The sequence below is a fragment of the Brienomyrus brachyistius genome, chromosome 3 (genome assembly GCF_023856365.1).
Source record: "Brienomyrus brachyistius isolate T26 chromosome 3, BBRACH_0.4, whole genome shotgun sequence".
Taxonomy (NCBI): Eukaryota; Metazoa; Chordata; class Actinopteri; order Osteoglossiformes; family Mormyridae; genus Brienomyrus; species Brienomyrus brachyistius.
This window is the reverse complement of record NC_064535.1, coordinates 12,171,350-12,196,466: the sequence shown is the minus strand read 5'-3', so window position 1 is coordinate 12,196,466 and position 25,117 is coordinate 12,171,350. Positions and strand designations below refer to the sequence as shown.

The following is a 25,117-nucleotide window of genomic DNA, read 5'->3' as shown; positions in this document are numbered from 1 at the left end:
TACACATTAAATTTAGAAATCATCTTTTAATATTCCAGTTACATCCTTAAAGCATTCTAAACACACAGGGTTGTATTCCTTTACATTTTGTCAAATGTCAGGAAACTGCCCCTTGATCACCCTTTCAAATCAAGGACAGAAAAGATCTACAATTTAAATTAAGCAATCGCTTTCCCTTAGTGGGTTTATTGTAAAAAAAGACACTACCTCAACACTTCATTCCACACACTGATGATAAGATCATGACCTTTAAGAGAAACATTTCAACACACTAACACAGGAACATGAAGTGATTATTTAATGTGAATTAAGCAGCAATGCAAATGTAGACTCAAAGTGTTCAGAAATGTGAAGATGTGTATCGCTGTACCCACAGGACTGTACGGTTAAACAGAGGGACTCTACTTGTGGTCTGATATTCCACTTGGATATTGAAGGATTTAATGAGACTGTTACATGCTACAAATGTGCTATATGCTTACAGAACCACTTTGTACAGTATTATTATGTGACTTCAAAAATAATATCAAGTGCAATCTGTTCAAGGTATTAGGACTAGACTCGTAATGATTATGAATGTAGGTGGGCTGAAGTCCTTGACCTGCAATGCAGAGTCACGCGAATCGGACGTACATTAATGCGGATCTGTGCACTCTAGCATGTGCAGTGACAGTTTTAAAGAAGTGCACTGTGATGCTCACAGCAGAGGAAAGCAGAAGAGAACATCAGACAGTAATTTAGGAGATACTCTGGGAAAACACAGGAAGCGTCACTGACACACACGGGATTCATATCGATGGCTTGTCGTTTCAGTGGAATCACTGGCTGCACTGGCGTGCTTTTCAAAGTGACTAATATCTCATAGATCTCCAAAGGCCAGTTGGCCTCAATGTTCCTTGATCCTTGGGGAATAGCAGCGAAGACATCAAGACACAAAACCATGGAGAACCGTGGAGAACTGTGGAGCAGAGAGGTGAGAATCCCCCAGAGCGACTGCATAGACATCCCTTCACTCATCTACCATACATCCTGAACCTGAATTGTTAGAGAAAGGGCTCAATAAGAAGAAGGCTTGGGAGCACTTTCTCCTTCCCTCCTTACACAGACAGTCGTGAACAAAGTCAGGCTGCTCCAGCAGCCTCCAGGAGTACATTCACATGCTTCCCTTTGAGAGTTGCCAGCACCTGGGCCCTGATGCTGCCTGCAGCCCACTGCCCCAGCCCTGAACTCCATCCGCTTCTCTGTCACCTGCTATTGTCTTGTATTTGAACAAGCACACACTTGGGGTACGCATCATAAATAAAAGGGGAGGTCTCAGTACACACAGTCCCTGAGAGACTAAGGGGACAACTGGCCTGCATGGCGTGTGGGATTCCACCCCGGTGCAGTTTCTCAGAAAATTCCGGAGCGGTTTGCTTGTCCCTGGTAGCCCCACCCTTTAACCTGTGCAATGTGCCCCCAAGAAAAAAGCACCACAGCCAGTGAGCCAAGAGGACCCCCCTAACCAAACCCAATCCACCCAAACTCATTTGGGAACAGTGGGTTGGCTCACGATGACCTGGATAACAAAGTCCTTCTGAATCTTGGTGTCCAGCAGGCGAGTCTTGTCTGTGAGCAGTTTGCCTGAGAAGAACCAGCGCTGGTGAGCAACGTCGATGTCCTCCTGGGCCTGCAGGTGCTTCTTCAGCTGGCCAATGGTGTTGGCCATGCTGGCAGTGAGCCGCAGGTCCCGGCCTGTGGAGAGCCGCACCTTCAGCTGGAACTCCCTCTTGTGGGTGACCTGCGGCTCGGGCTGCTCCACCACTTCCTCCTCACAGCGCTCTGAGATCAAGTTGACTGGAGGCGCCAAACAGTATGCTGGCAACTGGTAACGGTTACCCAGCTCGTCGTAGCACTCGGAGAGAGACCCTACATGATGAACATGATGAAGACACAGGAGTTTAGCTTGGTATGGACATAAGGAATTATTAACCAATAGGGTTGCAAAATTTGGAAAAAGTTGGAAAACTTTACATGACAATTAATGGGAATATATGGGAATTAATGAGAACTAGAAATTTGCAAAAATGCAGGTTAGCCTATGACAGGGAACTTAAATGTAGTTGATGGCACTAACAGTGATATCATGCAATCTGAGTAATTATCCATCCATCCATTTTCCAAACCGCTTATCCTACTGTCCGGGGCCTATCCTGGAAGCAATGGGCACGAGGCAGGGAACAACCCAGGATGGGGGGCCAGCCCATCGCCGGGCACACTCACGCATCATTCACCACCATGCCGCCCCCTGAGTAATTATGTGTGCATAAAAACACTTAAAAATAAGCATCTGCATCAAGACACACTGCTAATAAGTCATAGTCTATGTTGCATTATTCATAAAGTTTGCTATCTTTGCCATATCTGATAGCTCAATATTTAAAAAATTCCCCAGCTTAACTTTCCATGGAAAATTTCTGGGAAGTTTCAGGAAATTTACTGAAAATTTCTGGCCCTTTGCAGCCCTAATTCTCATGGAAAATTTGTGCCCTTTTGCAACCCTATTAGCCTTACACATCATGTGAAAAGCAAACTATGGGCTGACTCTGCGACCTACCATGCGGCAGTGTGATGCTAGCTCCATCCACGATGGCCTGGGCCAGCTCATGGTCATTGCTCTCCAGGGCTATCGCTGCCGCCCTCAGCGCGTCCCAGATCTCCTTGCGGCCCTCAAAGGCCGGCGCCGTGTCCCAGAACTCATCCCGCTTGCTGCGCAGCTGGCCCTCAGTCATGGGGAACTCACTCTTCCATTTGGGCTTCTCCTTCTTCAAGGGCTCGTTGCGTCCTGTATGGAACCGCAGCCAAACATTATGGTCACCAGCAAGCATACGGGCAGTCGCAGGTGGAGTTATAACTGAGCTGCGACTGGGCAGGAAAGCACGGGCCCGTTAATGCACCTGGGTAAGGGCTGCATGTTTGGGTGACGCTCATTCATTACTGGGGTGGACCCCGAGAAGGCACTGCCCACGCTATGTGAACCTATAGCATCCTGTCTGGCGGCCAAGCTATGCAATCATTCATGGCTACATCATGCATTCCCGGCTACAACTTGCATTCCCAACTATAGCATGAATTCCTGGTGAATGATGAACAAAGCTGCTGGTTTTGCAGTTATCTGGTCTTATATTTAGTGACTAATTCACACCTGACACACAATGTCTTGAGAATTACAGTCATATAGCTGCTGACCCTGTAACCCATTTGGAGAATTTGGTACAGTACTCAAGCTGTGCTGAGCCATCCCACCGTTTCAGATGATAGTCATTTATAAGATATTAGTGATTATATTAAATATAGACTAAAACAGCTGATTAGTATAGGCCTAGTGTCAGCCACTATGTTCAGCTCTATTAATGAAGTCTTTTTCAGTAAATTCTAGCAATGTTTAAGCTAATAATTAAAATTACACCCTAAAAAGACACAATAGTTTCTCTTCCTGGAATCTGAAACTCATTGATACCCTTGTGGTTACTTCTGACTAACGGAAAGCTCTACTCCCCCACAGCCCCACCCTCCAGTCCAGGACAGGGAGCTCACTGTGTACAAACACTGGGCACGGTCTGCTCCACCCTCTCTAATCTCTGCTGTCATGGCAACCATCCATCCCAGGCATTGGTGAAAAAGATCTATTTATAGCACAGAAGATTACAGACAGTAATCAGGCACCATGGGATTTTCCACCATCTCCTAAAATGTCAAGGAATTCAGGGAAGGGCATGAAGCCACTAGAATTAATTGACATTGTCTAGCTACTGAAAACCCAAAAAGTCGAGAGTGCTCCTCAGTCTGCACCTAGAAGACCAGGCGAATACACCGGATATAGGTCCCAGGGAACTGGGTTGGGAAACACTGCACTAAACTAACAAGTAAACATCACTTAGGTTGGGAGTGTTTGGGAAACATAGAACCACAAGCAAATGATTCAAAAGGCATGTGTGTATGTTTGTGTGCTCTTATTGCCATGGACGCCAAACTGATCATCACACCTGAGTAACCTGACATAACACCTGACACCATGACGGAACAGGCTATAGTGCTGAAGCTGACTATCAATGTGAAGGCTGGCTGAGCCTCCACAAACTCCTGCAGAAGCATCCAGTCATTCATGCATCATTAGGCGCCACCCAAGCCATGGAGTTACTGCATGCCTCCATCTCCCCAAGCAGCCAAGAGCACTGCTACCGACTCTACCGGATCTGGGAAGAATCCCCACTGCTGGCACTCTTCAGATTTTTCTGACACCCTGAGATACTTGGTCGTATTAAAATAATGCAAATAAAAACAGGACAGTCGCTAACCAAGAAAAGTGAGAGGACTGCCAGGCCCGTTCTCATTCTAACTGAATGCAATTGTTTCTATTAAGCAAAGAATCGGCCATAACTCAGCCATGGGATCCCTGGTGGCCCAGCCCAGCAATGGCCACCCACCAAAGTCACTTCACACGCAAAGGGCTGGAAGTTTCCATGCGCCCGGGGCGACACGGAAGAGCGTTCCGCCCCAAGGTTAAACAAACAGACACTCCGTCACTCAGCCCCTGGCTCTGACCCAGCAAACTGAGGAGATCTTTGAAGCTGCACATATATACTACTCCACAATGAGCACCCCACCCAAACTGCACCAGCGTGAGGGCCTGGAAGAACTAGACAGACTGAAATACAGACTGCCCCAGCAAATGGCAGACCACAGAGCAAGCATGACTACTACGAGAGACCAAGTATCAATACCTTGGCCAGGTTATAGATCATCAGAATAACCAGCCTCAACTCCCAATGCTTCACACTTACCGACAAAGTACTTACTGTCAAAATATCACCACCAACATGGGATCACTTACTTTTCAGCACAACAGCGATTGTGGGACTGTAGCTCACAGAATGGCTGACACCCATCGTGATGTTCCTTAAGTAGGCAGCAGCTAAAATCCCAGCACTGCTGAAAGTGACATCCAACCACTCCACTCCAACCACCAGGTTATAAAGCTGTCCTCACCCAAAATAAATTTACTGTAAACAGCTATTAAATCTGAAAATAGCTTACAGAGAATTCCCTGAACAGTAGGACATACCTTCAGTATCGAAGAAGTGGTAATGGTACCCTAACTCCCGGGACTACAGCGCTAGAACCCCACAATCACTCTTGCTAGTGTGCCTGAACCCAGTGACATTTGAAAAGAGGCCACAGAAATAGATCAATTTAAGCACCAGGCTGCACTGCCTATTCAGCAGACACAGTTAAACCTGCCTGTGCTTGGAGGAGCCCTGATCCCATTAGACACACCTCAAAACAAGTATCAAAAAAAATCCCATGGCTGTAAAGCCTGGACACAGGTCATGGTGACCCTGAGCAAGCACCGTTCATTCACGACCAGGTTATACCAGCAAAGGGACACAGCGCACAGCAATGAGGAAAACGGGGAAGAATAATTGAAACATTTTTTTAAATGATTCCCCAAACCAAATGACACGTGGGAAACAGGGTATATAGTGGGTTTGGGTGGTATCTAATTATTCAAACCGTCATATAGTATTGTGATTGTATTCTCAGAAGCAACACTATTCTGCTACGTCGCAATCTTGGCAATAAAATTTGCTGACCGGGGTGGGGTGGAGTTGGGGGCCTCCATCATACATTTCAATGTATAGCTTTGATTTCAAAATACCATATTACCATCATACCACACAAGCAGAGTTAATAGTCAGGCTGGGCAATTAATCAGATTTTAATTTTAATTGTGACTTTGGCTAAGTCAAACATGATTATGATTCTTGTCATAATTGAGCAGCCCCAGCTGCTACAGCTGCTAGGGATTTTCAAATGAAAGAGATTATGGCTGCAGTTAATTTTATCCTGGTTTAAATGTCCAACACTGATAGCCAAATTATACAATATTATAATTATGAACTTCAGTAATGACTACTTCTCTTAAATAGTACAAAGGGGAAAGAAACAATCCATCCATCTTCTAAACACTTATCAACTACAGGGGGTGGAGCCTTTGCCCACGAGCACAGGGCACAAGGCAGGGATGGACCCTGGGCATGATGCCAGTCTATTGTAGGGCACCTTCACACAATCACTCAAACTCTATGTTAAATAACCTAAATGCATGTCACTGGACTACAGAGGGAAATCTGCAGAATACGGGAGGATCACTGGCATTAAAACACCTAATCCTAGAGATGTTAGGCCACACCCACTGTACTATCTTACTTCTGGGGGAAAAAAACCAATGCAAGAAATATACCAGCCATCCAGCATGGTGAGCTTCAGTAATAGGTATATCAGAATATGCATTCATTCTTACTAGTGAAGACTGGTTAACACTGTTAACGAAGAGGCATTTAACATGTCAAGAGATCATGAGTACCATAACTTCAGTACCTTTAAATTCTGTGTGAAGGGACAGAACATCTAACGTGGTAACTAACACAGACGTTTCCTAATCTCACGAAGAGATGTGAACGCCCAACTGCAACACATAAGCCTGGAGAATTTACCACCAGGCCATCGACCTACGAGGCACGGCTGAAGCTTACCTCCCCCCTTTCTCCCATTTCGTCTACCGGTCCTGGATCTGTTCCCACCTTCTCTTCCAATACAACCTCCCATGGTTGTCAGATGAGGTGGATCCCAATCAGCATCTCAATCAGCCATGAAAGCCATACCTATTTCGGGTGATCAATCAGCCAGATCTTAAAATACGGTAATGAATCGCGCAAAGTGACACTGAACTACTTATACCTGCAGCCGTCATACCAGCAGATAATAAAGCCACTTATTACCAGCACAAGATTCTTTCTTGGCCGACTTTTTTGCTAAACAAAAGACCAGCGAAGCGGCTTCGTGTTGGTGGCTAATAATCTGCTTGCTAGCTAATTACTACACTCCGGGATGATGTACTTATTTTACTTATGCACACAGCGCGAACACAGCCGCAGCTGTCAGGTCGCGCGCGCGCTGTACACCAGCCTGCGGTCACATCTGCAGAGATGTGCGGGGGTGCATAGCGCTGCGTAGGGGGCAAAGCTAACGTGCATTACACAGCTTATCAGCATCGTCAACCTAACTTTCGCCCTGACAGCTTTCTCGAGGATCTACCTTAATTCCCAAAAAGGTAGGTTAGCTGGAAAAGTTCACCTTCCCGGAGACCCACATACGGCTCGCCGGCAGGCAGCCTATTTCATGTTATTGCCCGCAAAATGCAATATGTACCTGGACGAGCGTAGAAGTCCAGCTTTTGTGGGATTTTCACTCTTTCCCTGCTTCTCTCCATCCAGGCTCCCGTTCCTTTTCCTTCCTGGTGGGATGGGGGGGGGGCTTTGAAACGCGCATGCGCAACACCAGTCAAGGTGTTGACTACGGATCACCGACACAATTACGCACGTCATAGGGGGCACGTTTAGCACAGGTCAGTGTCACTTTGGCGCAATAACAACTACGGGGTAACCCGTTGCACAATACTGGAGGGTTTCAGGCTCAGTTTGCATTTAGAACCACAAATGGTGAATTGTTTTAAAAAGGGCACCTCTGGCCAGGTTTTCGGTAGATTAACGGCAAAATAGTGTTCCACTTGCATTTGCTCAGGAAGAATAATATAAACCATTTAGGGTGGAGATTATAGAGCATCACATGGATATTCTGTATAATTATTTACATGTAATTGTGTCGTAAATAATACTTCAGAAAATAAGGCATGTTATGAGATATCAGGCAAAAAAAACGCGTTGTTGTACTGCTCATTTCAGTGTGATCTAAGGCTGACAGGCTTTGTTACATAATACTGTGCACGTTTGAATGACGCACGCAGGCATGCACAAACACAACTTCATTTGTTTTTATACTATAAACCATTAACAGACCTATTAATTCAATTTGACTTTAAGGACTTACATTATATGACCTGTCCCATGCATGGAGGTGTGTTAATCATACAAGAGATATGCTGAAACCATTCCTCCAAAAACCTGACAAATGTGCTCATGTCCAACTTTGAGATTTCCTGCGCCGCATGTAAACGAAGAATGAATTTTAGCCCATTGACTTGTATAGAATGTTATTACTGATCAACCATGTCTGGATATACAGGAGTTGGACAATGAAACAAACACTAGCCAAAATAATGTTAACGCCTATGTATGAGCGGCCTGGTGTCCAGTCTTCACTGATCACACATTCCATCTGTAAGAGCAGAGTCTCAAGGTTGAATTAGCAGAGCAGTAGCACAGCCGTACATAAAATATTGCAATCCGCATAACATTTGGGAGATGTATCAGAGTTCAAATAGGACAAAAGGGGACAAATTGTTGGTACGCATCTGCGACCAGGTATATCAAGTGGTGTATCTTTGTGGTATATCAAGAGCCATGGTAACCAGGGTAATGTCGGCATACCACCAGGAAGGATGGACCACATCCAACAGGAGTAACTGGATGCAAGTGGAAGCGGTCTGAAAGGGACGTCCAGGTACTACCCTGGATTGTATCCAAAACATAAAACAACAGCTGCCCAACTCGTTCCAGAATTAAATGTGCACCTCAACTCCCGTTTCCACCAAAATTGTTTGTTGGGAGCTCCACAGGGTCAGTATTCATCCCCAGGCTATAGCCAAACCTGGTCACTCATGCCAGTGCCAAACGTCGGTTTCTATGGTACCAGCAGTGCCATCTTGGACTGTGGACAATGTGAAACATGTATTGTTCTCTGATGAATCCACCTTCACCGTCTTTTGTACACCTGGCAGACGCAGTGGAAAAGCCCCACAGAGGCTTACCACTCAGACTGTTGCATACCCGGGGTGCAGCACAGGGTGATGATATGCGCTGTAATACCATGGTATTCCCTAGACCAGTGATTTTCAACTACCGTGCCGCAGCACACTAGTGTGCCGTGAGAGATTGTAAGGAGTACCGTGGGAATTTATCCAATTTCACTTAATTGGTCTAAAAAACTTTAATAATTATTATTTGCAAATAATATGACATTGGAATAATTATGTAAAGCTATTTCAACATTACAGTAACCCCCTGCAATAGGCGGGGGATCATTGTGCTCCCATTTTCCACAACATATCTGTGTGAGCTGAGTTTTTCAAGCCTGACTCATATAAAAAACTAAAAAGAGAGAGAGACTGAGAGCTGTTGAGGAAGAGAATTGTGGCTCCGTCTTCTATTCCTGCCAGAATATCAGCTTTGTGTTTATCCAAACAGGCTCAGGTTTCACACTGAGAGTATAAATAAACTGAGAGGCTATTTTCTCATTACTAGGCTACAGAGTGTCATTATGTAACATTTTTGGTTGGTGGTGTGCCGTGGGATTTTTTCAATGTAAGAAATGTGCCTTGGCTCAAAAAAGGTTGAAATACACTGCCCTAGACCCACTATTTGTTCTAGATCAGTGCGTCAAGCCAAGGACTACTGAATCATTCTGGAGGACCATGTTCACCCAGTGGTTCAAACATTGTACCCTGAAGGTGGTGCCCGGTATCAAAATGATAATGCACCAATACAATCAGGAAGGCTGGTGGCAGTAGTTTGATGAAAGTGAAGTTGAGCATCTCCCACAGTCTGCAGTCACCAGAGCCACTTTGAGGTGTTTTGGAGGAAACATTTTCCTCCACCAGCATCACACAGTAACCTGGTTACTGTTCTGCAAGAGGAACGGCTCAAAATCCCTCTGGAGGCTGTGCAGGACTTCAATCTCTCATTCTCAGAATGAACTGATGCAGTACAGGAGCAGGCCCAACACCATACTAATAAATCATTATAGTCTAAAACCAGGAGTTTCACTGTCAAACTCCTGTACATGCTGAAGTGTTGCATAAGTGTCATAGGAGTGTATACATTGCCCTCTGCTGGTCTATCCACACAAAACACGGATTCAGCAAATTCATAATCATAGACATGTAAACAACAGCTGGAAAAGTTCTGATCCCACATTAATATTGGAATGCTTGCCCGGGGAAGGTGGTAGTTCAGTTGACGCTGTATTCAGTCTTGCACTGTCAGAAAGGCTACATTTCAATCCAAACTGGAGAATACCAAAGCTGTGATAAAAGAGGATATGATACCCATAATGCAGCTTATCCAGCAGCATAGGTGCCATTTGAGGGGCTGGCTGTCTACAGACTAGCTACCATTTCAAATAATCCTCCAGTTTCCATCAATTACTTTAATATTTTTTACAAATGCAGCAAAACCTCCCTGCAAATGATAAAGGTGTTTCAATAGGAGGCTGATCTGCTTCTGCTAACATAGCAGATCAGATTCCTTGACCCCTTTAATATCTTTAATATCTGTCCTTTCTGAAGACACTTTGATGCTGTTTAATCCCTACATATGGGACTGTGCAGTACAAAAACAAAAAATATAACAGTGTGATTAAAAATTATGGAAAAACACATTTAATTGGATCAAATACAGATCGAGTACAAATAACCAGTGAAGAGAACAGTGCTCCTCATATTCCTGCATGTGATCCTTTAGTGTGCCAGTACAAGGTGCCAACGCACCACAGTAAACAGTTACTCAGCCTCTTCTTCCTGATGACTAGGAAGCTCTTACCCACTCTTTGGCAAAGCCTCTTGGGAATTCAGCAGCATGAAGCTCCCCGTCAGGCCTCCAGCAAAGGAAGGAGATGTGTGGTCAACGTTTACAGTGCTACGCATTTAGATGCGCAAGGAATGCCCCATTCTTGAATGGAGGCCCACTGGTGCCCCAACTGGTGAGGCAAGGCAGTACAGGCTCTGCAGTTACTGCCGTCTTCCCAAAGGCGATTCTGAAGGGTCAAAGAGCTGGGCATGTTTAGCATGCGTCTGTGGTCAGACCTCAATTGGGTCCTTCCTGTGCAGAGAGAGCTCCCAGGTGAGTCCATCGCCATATGGTGGGTGGCTGGAGGGCAGCAGTACACGTGTCAGCCAATGGCTGCAAGAGAGAACAACGAGTCACTCACAGCACCTGGAACAGGCCTCCTTCCAGAGATACTGAAGATACTGGGGCTCACCTCCTCTTCTCTACACCAAAGAACACCTTCCAGTTGTTCAGTCGGCCATAATTAAATGGATTTTTGAAAGCCTGCGGAGAAGCAATATAAACGTCGGTGTTTCTTGATATGTGTACTTCATCGTATTGTGTTCTCGTGGACCCGCTTTACATTCTTACATTGCCAAAGACCAGTTCCAATACTGAGGAACAGAAGTATCCAGTGTAAAAATCCCTGGATGTCATTCTTGCGCCACCCCATATATCAACGATACATGGGTCGCATCCTCGCCGAATGAGACCAATCCCATGATTCACTGCGGCCCAAATTCATTCCTAGAAGGCAAGCTAGCAAGACCGGTCTTGGTACTGAAAAACACCTATGGGTACATTTCCCGATAATGATGACTCTTAGCATCTTACGAAGACTCTAAAGATATATCTTACGAAAGGCATTGCTTTTCCTATCTCTGTTTCCCAGTCTCGTAAGAGATTGCTTAATGGAGAGCTTCTTAAGTGAGAATAGGTGCCAGAACACCTGATTGGTTGACATCAATGGCTCGAGAATTGATTAGTCCCTCCATGCAGCAACTGCTTGACTGCTGCATGAGAGAAAGTGGTGTTCTTTTTAAATAAAACACTGCAGGAATTCTTAAAAATACTGCATTAATCAGAATTGGGGAGAAGCTAAAAATAAAATACAAAGTAAACAAATTGAATCATCTAACTGTAAATAAGACTTTCGCCGATTGGGTGCACAAACCTGCCTCCTCAGATTGTAGTATGATCATTTTATTTTTACTCCTTCTATAAAACACCTGCGTGCACCAATATGTATGCTTGTCATTGATTTAGGGACAAGCAATGGTACAATAACAGAAAGAAAAGCTGCATTACTGTCTTAACATAAGAGAAAGTAATGTGTGATTGAGTGTGGACTACTAAGGACAATTCCAGTTATATATTAGATATATATATATATATATATATATATATATATATATATATATATATATTAGATATATATATATATATATATATATATATATATATATTAGATATATATATATATATATATATATATATTATACACACACACACACACACACACACACACACACACACACACACACACACACACACACCGGCCACTTTATTAGGCACACCTGTCCAACTGCTTGTTGACGCAAATTACTGGTCAGCCAATCACATGGTGGCAACTCAATGCATTTACCATGTTGATATGGTCAAGATGAAACGCTGCAGTTCAAACCGAGCTTCAGAATGGGGAAGAAAGGTGATTTTAAGTGACTTTGAACGTGGCATGGTTGTTGGTGCCAGACGGGCTGGTCTGAGTATTGCAGAAACTACTGATCTTCTGGGATTGTCACGTACAACCATCTCTAGGGTTTACAGAGAATGGTCCGAAAAAAGGAAAACATCCAGTGAGCGGCAGTTCTGTGAGCGAAAATGCCTTGTTGATGCCAGAGGTCAGAGGAGAATGGCCAGAGTGGTTCGAGTTGATAGAAAGGCAACAGTAACTCAAATAACCACTCATTACAACCAAGGTATGCAGAAGGGCATCTCCGAACGCACAACACGTCGAACCTTGAGGCAGATGGGCTACGGCAGCAGAAGACCACACCGGGTGCCACTCCTGTCAGCAAAGAACAGGAAACTGAGGCTACAATTCGCACAGGCTCACCGAAACTGGACAATAGAAGATTGGAAAAATGTTGCCTGGTCTGATGAGTCTCGATTTCTGCTGCGACATTCAGATGGTAGGATCAGAATTTGGCGTCAACAACATGATAGCATGGATCCATCCTGCCTTGTATCAACGGTTCAGGCTGGTGATGGGGGTGTAATGGTGTGGGGGACATTTTCTTGGCACACTTTGGGCCCTTTAGTACTAATTGATCATCGTTGCAACGCCACAGCCTACCTGAGTATTGTTGCTGACTATGTCCATCCCTTTATGACCACAGTGTACCCATCTTCTGATGGCTACTTCAGGCAGGATAATGCACCATGTCATAAAGCTCAAATCATCTCAGACTGTTTTCTTGAACATGACAATGAGTTCATTGTACTCAAATGGCCTCCACAGTCACCAGATCTCAGTCCAATAGAGCACCTTTGGGATGTGGTGTAACGGGAGAGTCGCATCATGGATGTGCAGCCGACAAATCTGCAGCAACTGCGTGATGCTATCATGTCAATATGGTCCAATATCTCTGACGAATGTTTCCAGTACCTTGTTGAATCTATGCCATGAAGGATTAAGGCAGTTCTGAAGGCAAAAGCGGGTCCAACCCGGTACTAGCAAGGTGTACCTAATAAAGTGGCTGGTAAATATATGCATGTGTGTGTGTGTGTGTGTGTGTGTGTGTGTGTATGTATGTATATAAAATGAACCAAAGTTTTGATATACTGTGACTTGGGTATATTTAGTGAGATCTATGCATTCCAGGGGCATCAGAAATAGGGGACCGCGTCCATCCCGATATCGGCAGAACCCACCCACATCCTTCCTAATTAATAAATAAATACATAATCAACTGTGTGTTCCAAATCATTCATCATCGATCCGCGTGTTACTGAGGCCAATTTGCTGCGCATTCAGAGTGAAACCTAACGAAGATTGTAATCATGTTTTGAGAAACACGCCGGAACATTAAGAGACAACTTAAGGCAGAACTTAAGAACTACATAGTATTAAGAATGTTTCGGGAAACGCATTGTGTGCGTTTACAATAACTGAAATCTAGACACCCACCCTACCTTGCCACTTTTCTGCAAGCGTCGAGTCTCTTTGTTGTTGATGTGCCTCTCGATGCTGGTCTCACCACGAGAGATCAGCATAGCGTGCCACAGTGTCAGGCCCCCTAGGGCTAGCGCCACCGTACTACAGGGAGGACGAATGACACACACACACAACAAAGCGTATTAAGATGTTTATAGTTCTCAGCAGAGGTTGTATCTGTCTTAATTCTTGAACAATTAACTGCTTTAATTCCAACCTTTTTATTTAAGCTGTTGCTTTGGGTTGAATACACAGGATCTTGTAGAAATGACTCACCTTGTTAGCACCCACATATAAATGACGCTCTTGTGAAACATCCTGTCCTTAAAGGTAAAAGGCGGAGGTGGAGTCTTATAATAGCTCTAGAAAAATAAATAAGAATTATGCAGCCAATATACGCAATTGTGCTCCTTCCCAAATTTGGCCCGATGGGACGCCTTTCACAGCAGACTGTATAAGCTGGTGTTCAAGTGGACATAGTTTGGAACGGAGAAATTTCAACAAGTAAAAAGTGAAAACTTTAAATTGATATAATTTTCAACCACGTACCAACTGAAGACTCTTCGACTGCATTAAAATGTATTTTTACCTGTTAGAAACTGGTTCAATATTTAGCCTATACAATTTATATAATCATCCCGCAACCCAGTAGGATAAGCGGTTTGGAAAATGGATGGATGGAATTTAACTACATGATTCATGAATTATTCTGTTGTTTTGCTTTACTAGCACTGACTGACTACAGCACACCTGTGATCTACACGTACAAGTAAAAGTACATTAAAGGTAATGCGGAAAACCACCCTGTACAGAGTGACAGCGACACTGTGAAACACAAACATGCATTAAACGTCTACACTACCGGCAGTACAGGAGGAGTCTTCCTTTACCATAACTGTGCTATAACTCTAAATAGTACTGGCAGTGCAAAGTGAGATCGCCAAAGCGATCCAGTGTGTTCACCGGTTTCTGACGATGACATCCTGCCATATCCAGAAAACCGGGCAGCCCTCACAACAGTGGACGCACACTCTACAAACCGACTCCTCAGGTCATGACCAGTCGGATGCAGAGGAGGTCACATTGACATAGACGGCAACTCAAAGTGGTTATACTTGGGGCCGAACACGTGCTTGGATGACACCGAAACGCTGAATGACAGGGACATCCTTCTGTCCAACATGGAACAGGCAAATAAAACAAACATGCAATTATCTCCATTTGGCATGATACCTTCACTTTCAAGATCATGGTTTTTAAAAAAAAAAACCCTCAACTTCATTTGGTCAAGCCAATTTAGATGGACAGAATGGACAAGTGTAGTGGTGAGGTTGAGCAGATTAATCAAATTCTTCTAGAGTATAAACACCGAACGGGATTACTGAGCAGTGGACTGCCGGGCCTCTGTAATACCTGCCCAGGTGCAGATCCAGGAGGTAGGACACCAAGAAGCCACCCAACCCCAGTCACGGGCACCCCCTGCGGCTCCACGTCCAAGCTCTTGAAGCGCTAGTGGCACAACGTGAACACAACGCAAAGACTCGTTTAACGGCAGCAGTTTTGGGGATCTCTCGGTGCCAAATGTGGACAGAGGGCGTTGTGATGCTACACTGCAAAGGAGATGAATGTGGAACTGGCTGTTTACATCTTAGTGTTCCAAGTTACCCAAGTAGAGCATTTCACAATCACACATCTAAGAATAGTTTGGTTAGGTATATGTAGGAGTTGAAGGCTGTCTAAACCAGAGTCTGTGAATGTGCAACTGAGTTTAAACCTGCTGAATGGATGAAGGTTTTGTGGTTGCTGTGATTAAATTGCATAGTAGATGGTATTTGGCCTTGTAAAAAGCTTTTAGATTAGATGTACTTCATTGATCCCGGTGTTTTAGAACCTCTCAGGTAAATCCACAGCTCTTCTCCATGTCATACTTAGTCAACTCACCTGTATGGCCCTGTAAGCATCCAAGAACAGGTAGCGTCCGCTAATGCTGCAGTACATACAGCCCAGGGTCATGAAGAGGCAAAAGGAGAAGAAGTAGCGGTGGTTGAAGTGACCCACACAGTTGTTCAACCAGGCTGAAGGTGTTGCATTCAATCAAGGAAGAAACAGGGAATCTCCTGGCAACAGTCTTTACACATGATAATTAAGAATGGGAGCAGTGGAATGTATGTCTGGCGTCTTATGACCACCATTCTCCTGGTCTGTTCAAAACGGCACTATCTGTGCGAGTTAACTACGTAATAAGCAGTGTGACACCATGGAAGGAGCTAGGGCTATATTCATGGCAAAACCTGTTACATATAAAAGGTTTTTTTTTTTAAATAACCTCAGAAAGGAAAAACTTCATATACAAAACAGAAATAATAGGATTAGCTGATTAAATATGGGGCGGCATGATGGTGCAGTGGTTAGCACTGTTGCCTCACACTGTTGCCTTTGTATGTTCTCCCCATGTCGTCGTGGGGTTTCCTCCGGGTACTCCGGTTTCCCCCCACAGTCTAAAAACATGTTGCAGCTAATTGGAGTTGCTAAATTACCCGTAGTTGTGAATGGTGTGTGAGTGACTGGTGTGTGAGTGTGCCCTGCGATGGGCTGGTCCCCCATCCTGGGTTGTTCCCTGCCTCATGCCCATTGCTTCCGGGATAGGCTCCCGACCCCCCGCGACCCAGTAGGATAAGCGGTTCGGAAAATGGATGGATGGATGATTAAATATGGCACCTTACATTGGCTTTATTTAAAAGAAAATCTAGAACCACCTCTGGTTTAGCCTTAATAAAAACATGACTGGAAGACAAATTTTACACTGCTTGTATGGATGAAAGCAGGTAATGAAGTTTTCAAGAAGTGGTTGTTATTGTGAGCAAGCCTTTAAACATTTCCAGGAAAAGGATACGGCAATGATGATCCATCTTCAGAATACATCTGTAGAAGAACGGGAATTTGACCACATTAATACACACACACACACACACACACACACACACACACACACACACACACACATTAACCTTGCTTTTAACAACATGCTAACACTTCATTCTGTGGGTAAAATTACGGCAAAAATATAGCTACCTGTTGCAGATGCTGCAGTGGTGAGTTCTGGCTGGCTTTGGAATTATACATTTCTTGCAGACAGACACTGCTGGGATGTCAGATTTTACCTGAAAACATTGACATTTATTTTTTTTAGCTAATGCTATTAATCAAAAGAGGTACAATTCAGAAAGCTTGGAGCAACTGGAGGAAATTGGGCTAAGGGCCTTGCTCAAGGCCCAATAGTGAAATCACTCTGATCTTTCAATCACAGGCCCATTTGGCTACCCTGTATAACAGGGCTCTCCAACTCCAGTCCTGGAGAGCTTCTGCCAGGTAGGTTTTCTATACTACCTGGCTTCTGATGAGCCACACCTGTTCTCAGGTAAATACCAGGAACGGGTGTGGTTCATCAGAAGCCAGGTAGAATAGAAAACCTACTGGACTGTAGCTTCCCAGAACTGAAATTGGAAACCCCATGCAAAATGAATGTTATACCTGTGGAGGGTGCCCGGGGGATGTCCTTGTGGCCTTGTAGTAGTGGAAGACGATCATCACCAGGTTCCAGTGGCCATAGCAGATATGCCACACAATCCAGGCAATGGGGTAGGTGTCCAGCACCATGGGCAGAAGGCAGAAGTAGGCGATAATGAGGATGGAGCTGGTGAGAACCACCACCAGACACACAAAGACCTGGACCAAAGACGGGACAAAGTTACAAACACAGAAACACGTGGATGGCAAAATGCGTGACTGAGGTTGACACTGACCATGCCAAACCAGCGAGTAAGATGGTCCACGATCCAAAACACAGGTTCAAAAAGGGAATCCATGACCACATCGGAGTTCGTGAGAGTGTTGAAGTATAGGGACCTGAGCACTAGCCTGCTGTAACTCCACAGATCCCAGAGGCCTCTAGGCAGCCTTAACCGGCCTCGCCTGGGGCACAGCCGGAAGCAGCGCAGAAACAAGCGCATGGTGCTGGAGGATAGCCGTGTCAAGCGCTGAATTCCCCTCTGAAACAAACCAAATGCAGAATGTGGTTCTCTTTAAGATTTCATCACAACATGTAAAGCACTTCAGTCTCAGGAACATGATCAAAATGTCTCACCTACAAGACAGCAGTGTCAAACCCCACGCCAAGGTAATCTAGAACCCAGTGCCGGTGGAGAAAAATCAACATTTCCTGAAAGGGAATATTAAACTGAGCTAAGCAATTCTGTATATCTTCTCTGCTTGTTGTAAGTCTGTTAGGTTGCAAGGAAACATGTTCCCTATAATCACCTCAAACAGAATACGATGTCCAACAAAGTCTACATCACTTGTGTCAACATCCCAAAAGACTGAATCCCTTTGGCATAAAAAAAGCTTTTTGATAAGATCCCCAAAAACTTTGGAGGATCTTTACTAGATGTTGCTGGGGATTCTGATTAGCAATATGAAGCTTGAGACAAGACACCTGGGTCCTGTTAGATTAAACACAGAGATGGGCAATTGGAGGCACAATATAGATGCATGCAAAGTACTGCACTGTAGATGGCTGTTTCAGTCCCATACGCCACAAGATATATACTGAACACTGAGATAACTAGTTTTCCCTCCTATTTTTTTTATATTTGCTAGGCCAACAGACTTGGCACCACCCTTAAGATCAGCCTAATAATATGCCATGTTCACTGAGAAGTAAGAATGTTTTTTCTAAGCCCTCCTGTATCTTAGCCAACATGGCCTCGACTCTCCTATCTGGAGCAGGCCGCTCAGACCTTATTGGGATTGTAGACTACACTGCTCTTCATCTCCCAGCTGGAAGCACACACGCCTATCATCCAGCTCACAGGGTCAGCAAATATGGGGAGGCTCCAGGTCTCCAAATGGGGACACCATACAGATAGCTGTCTTGGGATGTTCCGTCACCAAGAGTGGAAGGGCTCAGACCATCTGGGTCTTCTTCCCATCTTCCATCATACTGCAGGGAACGGAGGGAGAAACCTCTACATGAGTAGTTTATCAGACACACTGTAACCTACAACAAGCCAACAAGCAGATCACTTGGAAGACTACTTCCCACAATGAGTGCTTCCAGACTCACAATCTATTTTTTCTTTGCACACAGATACTGGGATCCAGATAGCTGTCAAACCCATTCAGCCTTACTGCCCTAGAAAAAGTACTTTTCTGTCCTGCAGTTTTTTTTCCCCCCTGAAAACACCCAGAAAGCTTTTTTCGGATTAACACGATAAGCCTCCAGAACACACAGGCCACCCCATCCAGCCATTACAGTACTAATGCCATCACTATTCTGCATTAATCTTCACAAAATCCTGACCACACTCCCCTCTGATTTTCATAAAAAATGAGGCTCAGTGCACAGCCTACAAGACAACAGGACCCATCTCAGTGCCAGAAAATGCGGTTAATACGAAATGAATATTGGCAAACTGCAATATCAAGTGGACACGTTTATTCTACCGTCTACTTTTTTCACTATTTTTATTTTCGACATAATATTAAATATTTTTATATATATTTATATTTCTTATTACCCGGATTATTAATACTATTTATATTAATTTTGCAATACTTTAAATAAGTCTCATCTCTCTCCTTCCAAGGAATATGATATAGTTCACTGATATTTGGCTTTATAATAAATTATGGCTGTATTTGTACATCAGAGTACCTACGATTTAACGGAATGGGCTCTGAGACCTAAAACGATTGACTTATCGTTCATTTATCATAAAACCATAATTAAACCACAATGGCATAACCAAAATATTAAAACAGTATACCAGGTCCACAACGTAGATTTTGATAAATGTTTTCCAAAGCACCGCATTAAAGAAAGATGCTTATACACATCACAAATCCCAGTATAATTTTAAAAAATAAGGTTGTGTCATTTTATATCTGATCCTTTGCGTTTCGGAATTCAATCCCGAAGACGTAATTTCATACTGCCTGCAGAAAGCTGCTGGATTATTTTCTATATCTCTTTTAATCATACCATTCATGTTGGTACCGACTTGACTGCCTGCATTCCTGTAAAACAATGGAATAAGGGTGTAACGGCTAGGAAAGACGTATATTCGCTAAATGGTGAAAGAAACAGCCATTTATTCTCACTTTTTAGACTGCAAATCCCATCATTCATGTTGTTCCGTAACGATAGACTCACCATACGTAGATTTTTGATAAATGTTTTCCAAAGCACTGCATTAAAGAAAGATGCGTATACACATCACAAATCCAAGTATAATTTTAAAAAATAAGGTTATGTCATTTTATATCTGATCCTTTGCGTAAAAATAGACCACTTCTCATCGTAACGATACTATCCGCTCAGGTCAATCGCTACTGTCAGTGATCAGACTGTTACTACTCGGTGTAATACCCGAAGAAGAGGTACTCACTCAGCACCGACGGGACTCCAGCAGTCGGAAAGCAGCTGCTCAGGTCATGACAGTGCCTGTGAAGGGTTGCATCCAGCAGATTGCGACAAACAGTAATCAAAGACCGGCAGAAACCTTGATATCACAGTAAGGCTTATGTCCAAGATACAATGTTTCGGACTAAATATACAATTAAACCCACTTCTACTAAAATTCGTATTCTAAGGGGAAGAGTCCATGCCCTATAAATAATAATACTATAAAACAAACCAAGGAACTAACTGCACTACACCATGCCAACATGACCAGACCTGATCAGACAAGGTGCAACGGGAAGTAACGTATGGGCGCACGGGCTTCTGGGGAATGTAGTGCTGAACTTGCAGGCTGTCTCACTAGATCACATCTGTTAAGATGTGATATATGGTCGAAGACCAGTATGATTTAAACACGATATGCCACAGCATATGAAAACATCACTGCAAATTCCTAGGGAATATCTCCACTACCATCTCCTCATGCCAGTAAGGTTATTGTTATAATAGGTGACCAGACTCATATCTATATGGCACTACAAGTATGTGGGGAAGTTTATGAAATAAGAATGTTTGCTTCTGTAACCGGGAACTGGGACTGCTTTTGAATGACAGGGGCGTTAATTGATTTTTATTATGAAACGGCGAAGCTGTCACCCTGATAGGGAATGAGACATGGCGATTTGTCAGCCTGCTGTCCCTTGCCGTAACACAGGGAAGTGTACCATAGTTTGAAAACCACAGAAATAAAATGTTATGCATGTGAACATTAAAATACTAAGTTTATTGCAAAATAATGCAGAAGAATAACACACAGGAAATGTGTATGCATGGTTAGTTATCTGCAAAAAACATTTACATTATGGGACGATGTTATTGAATGATGAAATGTATAGCTTTGTTTCGTGATCTTAACCAGTGTCAAACCTCCCTCTGAGTGTTTTTATATTTCTTCACTATCTCTAACCCTAACTGTAACCCTGAGGGTACGTCCGCACTAATACGGTTTCGTTTCGTAAGGCAAAAATTTTCTTCGTCCGCACTACTGTGAATCTTTTTCCCAGAGATGGGAGGAAATTCTCAACGCTGTCCGACAACATGCGTTACTGTAAACGCATTAGTGCGGATGATAATAAAGAAAAAACATTGTCACGCCTGCATCAGTGAGAAGAGAGAGACTTGTAGTGACTACATTTCTGGATCATTGTGTTGTTGCTGTGATGGTTCATTTTATGTAGTTCAGTACTGCGATATTTCCATCCATCCATCCATTTTCCAAACCGCTTATCCTATTGGGTCGCGGGGGGTCCGGAGCCTATCCCGGAAGCAATGGGCACGAGGCAGGGAACAACCCAGGATGGGGGGCCAGCCCATCGCAGGGCACACTCACACACCACTCACTCACACATGCACACCTACGGGCAATTTAGCAACTCCAATTAGCCTCAGCATGTTTTTGGACCGTGGGGGGAAACCGGAGTACCCGGAGGAAACCCCACGACGACATGGGGAGAACATGCAAACTCCGCACACATGGGACCCAGGCGGAGACTCAAACCCGGGACTGCGATATTTCGCTTTTGTTAAATAAAATACGTGCATTTACTTTAAAACACATGGTTGTAGATGAGATTAAAATCAAGTCAATCGTTTATTAAAACGGAATTTTATTAGTAATCAAAATCAAAATAAATTATTCAAAGTACATACTTCGCCACTTATAGAATTATAAAAAAAGTTTGGACAAAACGTGCAAATGACTCTAAAATATATTATGAAAATGTACAAATAAAAAAAGTCAAATATATACATTAACAACCACTCATATGCAATAGATAAACAATTACATAAATGCTAAAACTAGTTATTTGTGCAGATGTCACTGTTGAACTACACGTGCCCCGAACGTATTGACCAGTCAGCTACAAGAAGAGTTTTAATCGCATAACTGATTTCCTTTTAGAAAATGAAGTTGATGTTTGCTTGCTCGTGTTATATCACTTCTGGAAGATAAGCATGGAAGTGATAGAGAGATTCAAATTCGCTATTTACTATTTTGTATCAAAGTAGAAAGCACCGTGTTTATTAAAGACAAAGGTGACGGAAAATTTACACAAATCACATCTCCTCCGTAAGTTCAGATCCTTACCCGCAAAGAACTAAGTAAGACAGTTGCATCGAAGGTCCTGCGTTTTGGAGGTTTGTTTTTCTTTGATGGAACTAATTCTTGAGTGAATTCGGCTCCAAAAGAGAAGGTTATGGTTGATGAAGATGTACTTTTAGCATTGAAAGTAGGCTGATCACCTAATCCACGTCAGAGGGGATACTATGAGGTAGGAGAGGATTTGCAGACTACTGTTTAAAATGAAAAGACCTGGATTATACTTTAGCAAAGAGCTGTGTGCTGAGCTCATAGTGTCCCGCTAATATGGATCAGGTGGTCATCCTAATCGAAAGGTATATGAACTGCAGTTGTGATACTTTTATGGTTTGTTGTACTTTTCATTGAAGCTTCCAGTCAAATGGTAGGTGGTATATGGAGTGTTTTTGTCTTAATTTAATTGCTAAATGTGGTGTAGACATGAAAAGTGGTAGAAGCAATTAAGATTCCTTCTGCGTCACCATCACCATTATGCAGTAGTTCCTTTAGTGATGTCCACCCTTCAGCTGTGGCATCAAAATCAGCAGAAAGAGTAAGAACATGCAGGTGATTCAAGTCAAGAAATAATTTTCCAGGACACTATACCAAATTGAAGTGACACTGGGGCAATCACAGATCATTCCCTATTCACCCAGGATTGTATGCTGTAGTGTTTGGGACAGATCAGCCATACTAGAGGATTGAGTTCCAAAAAAGAATGTTTGATCGTTTTTCAAGAACAATAATGTCCATTTTTGCTATATTCCCGTTGTCATTTTCAGAAAAGAAAGTCATTTGGAACCAGAAAAGGTTAATGGCCTCATCAGTATGTATGTGTCACGATTTGCCGCGAATGCTGGGGAGCGGGGGATTGCTCGGGCAGGCAGGCGGGCAGGAAACAGGCAAGGCAGGTCGAATACGGGGAAATAACGGGGATTTATTTCGGATACGGGGTGCAGGATACATCCGACACAGACTAACATCAATGACAGACGAGGAACTGAGGTAAGACACGGACTGAAATAGACCAAACAGGGTACAGCTGGGTACAATCAGGGAAGCACACGTGGATAATCAGGGGGGCGTGGCACACACGAGGATCGTACGAGTTGGGCATGACAGTATGAATATGTTAAAGGAAAACTTCTGTATTTTTCAGTACACACTTTATGAAGATGTACTTCCCATTGTCTTATAAATGTTTACCACAAGCCTGTTTTATTTTATTGTTGATCAAAATAAAGAGAAACACTGCATGCTTAACTGATCTGTTTGGACTCTGAAAACCTCATGATGCAAAATTTTTAAATAAATAGATGTAAATGATGGGAAACTATTTTTGACAATTCTGAACATATTTTAAATTTAAACCAGTTAGATATGTAATTTTATGAGTGATAGTTTTTCTAAATGAATCAGTTCATTCAGATAACTCCTCAATTAGTCATCAAAAAATCTTTTGCCTTGGATCACATATTATAAAGCCTTCACTTTTATTGAGAGTTGTTTCAGCATCATTGATGATTACTTCTGTACCAATTACAATTTTGTTTTCCAGACACATTGGTAACACAATTTCCTGGTATATCTCCATCAGAAATCAGGACCATCTTAAGACTAAAATACAAGAATGAAGCCTACTGTAAGGGAGCACAATGAAACCTGGTGCTGGTAAAGATGCCTGTTTGACTTAGTGAGACGGTGTGTAACTGGATAAGGAAGGACACCGGGCAGGGATGACACACAGACATGGCATAAAAGACAAATTGAGATTAAGGGAAACAAAAACTACAGGAAGAAGGTTCTTGAAGGTCTAGAGAGGAAGTATGTTAGTTAAATTAGGTTAGATATGTTAGTTAATTTATGCTGGCTTGTTATATCCAGTAAAACAGTGTTACTGTTCCAGTGGTAAACAGCTACAGTGTTTATTGGGTTCTTATAGTATCCATTTGAAACCAATTGCACTCATAAACACTGTAGGTGTTCAGTCAACACTGAGGGTTTTACTGTGATGTTCCAAAATCCTTTACAAATTTGCGTGTCAGTTTTTTGTTTTATTTTTTAACCCAATCATTTTCAGTGATATGCACTGGCATTTTTGGCATTATACTTTAAAAATTACTACATGACTTTTGGCAGTATTGTTATAAACAATCAAAGAATGTTTACAAATATACTGTACATTGGACAATTAAATAAGTAATTGGTATGAAGTTCTAAAAGAAGGGATCCACTATTTTGGCCACTACTGCAATTTTAATGCATTGTAATCTTAATAAACAAGCACAAAATTTTTTTAACATTCCCAACATCTTATTTATTTTTCATGTGTATTCTTGCAGTGAATGTCCTTGGCTAGTGAGTCTGTTCAGAGTTGACGTAACCATTATCCAGTAGGAAAAATTTGCCAGTAGCATACAGACAAATATGGAGCACTCTGTGTTGTACATTATAATTTTAACAGAAAAAGACCATGAATTTGAGGGGTGATTAAGTGTACCATGACACATTAACATACTATTTTTTGTCTTCTAGTGTACTGAAGTACTCAAGCATAGCTATTAGAAATACACTTTAAAAGTATAGTTGGAACACATTTCTTAGAAACACGTGTTGTATGAATAATAGAATACTCCTGTCCTATTTAAATGATATAAGTGCATTTTTAGAAGTCTTTCAGTGACCTTTAAATGTAA

The 25,117-nt window shown here is 43.0% G+C and overlaps 2 protein-coding genes across 13 annotated transcripts; both read right to left on the bottom strand.

Annotated features, from left to right (window-relative positions):
• Positions 1-6: 6 nt before the first annotated feature.
• Positions 7-10,278, bottom strand: LOC125739581 (ubiquitin domain-containing protein 1-like). Of its 2 annotated transcripts, XM_049009854.1 has the most exons (4): positions 7,252-10,278; positions 6,576-6,704; positions 2,597-2,824; positions 7-1,908 (listed from the first exon to the last, which is right to left on the bottom strand). In XM_049009854.1, exons 2-4 carry the CDS (start codon positions 6,646-6,648, stop codon positions 1,526-1,528), a joined length of 684 nt encoding a protein of 227 aa, XP_048865811.1. In that variant the 5' UTR covers positions 6,649-6,704; positions 7,252-10,278; the 3' UTR covers positions 7-1,525. The 2 variants fall into 2 exon arrangements, with proteins under 2 accessions (XP_048865811.1, XP_048865813.1); XM_049009856.1 differs by lacking the exons at positions 6,576-6,704; positions 7,252-10,278 and adding an exon at positions 4,874-6,541.
• A 137-nt stretch (positions 10,279-10,415) lies between these two features.
• Positions 10,416-20,586, bottom strand: LOC125739577 (palmitoyltransferase ZDHHC16A-like). Of its 11 annotated transcripts, XM_049009837.1 has the most exons (16): positions 20,268-20,586; positions 20,033-20,067; positions 19,862-19,896; positions 18,618-18,820; positions 18,139-18,320; positions 17,966-18,040; positions 17,625-17,870; positions 17,353-17,547; positions 16,894-16,982; positions 16,715-16,743; positions 15,763-15,896; positions 15,235-15,330; positions 14,098-14,183; positions 13,800-13,923; positions 11,038-11,108; positions 10,416-10,958 (listed from the first exon to the last, which is right to left on the bottom strand). In XM_049009837.1, the coding sequence occupies exons 7-16, from the start codon at positions 17,829-17,831 to the stop codon at positions 10,856-10,858; spliced, it is 1,134 nt and encodes a 377-aa protein (XP_048865794.1). In that variant the 5' UTR covers positions 17,832-17,870; positions 17,966-18,040; positions 18,139-18,320; positions 18,618-18,820; positions 19,862-19,896; positions 20,033-20,067; positions 20,268-20,586; the 3' UTR covers positions 10,416-10,855. The 11 variants fall into 11 exon arrangements, with proteins under 11 accessions (XP_048865794.1, XP_048865793.1, XP_048865799.1 ...); XM_049009836.1 differs by lacking the exon at positions 18,139-18,320; XM_049009842.1 differs by lacking the exon at positions 18,139-18,320 and having other exon boundaries at positions 18,690-18,820.
• Between the last annotated feature and the right edge of the window lie 4,531 nt (positions 20,587-25,117).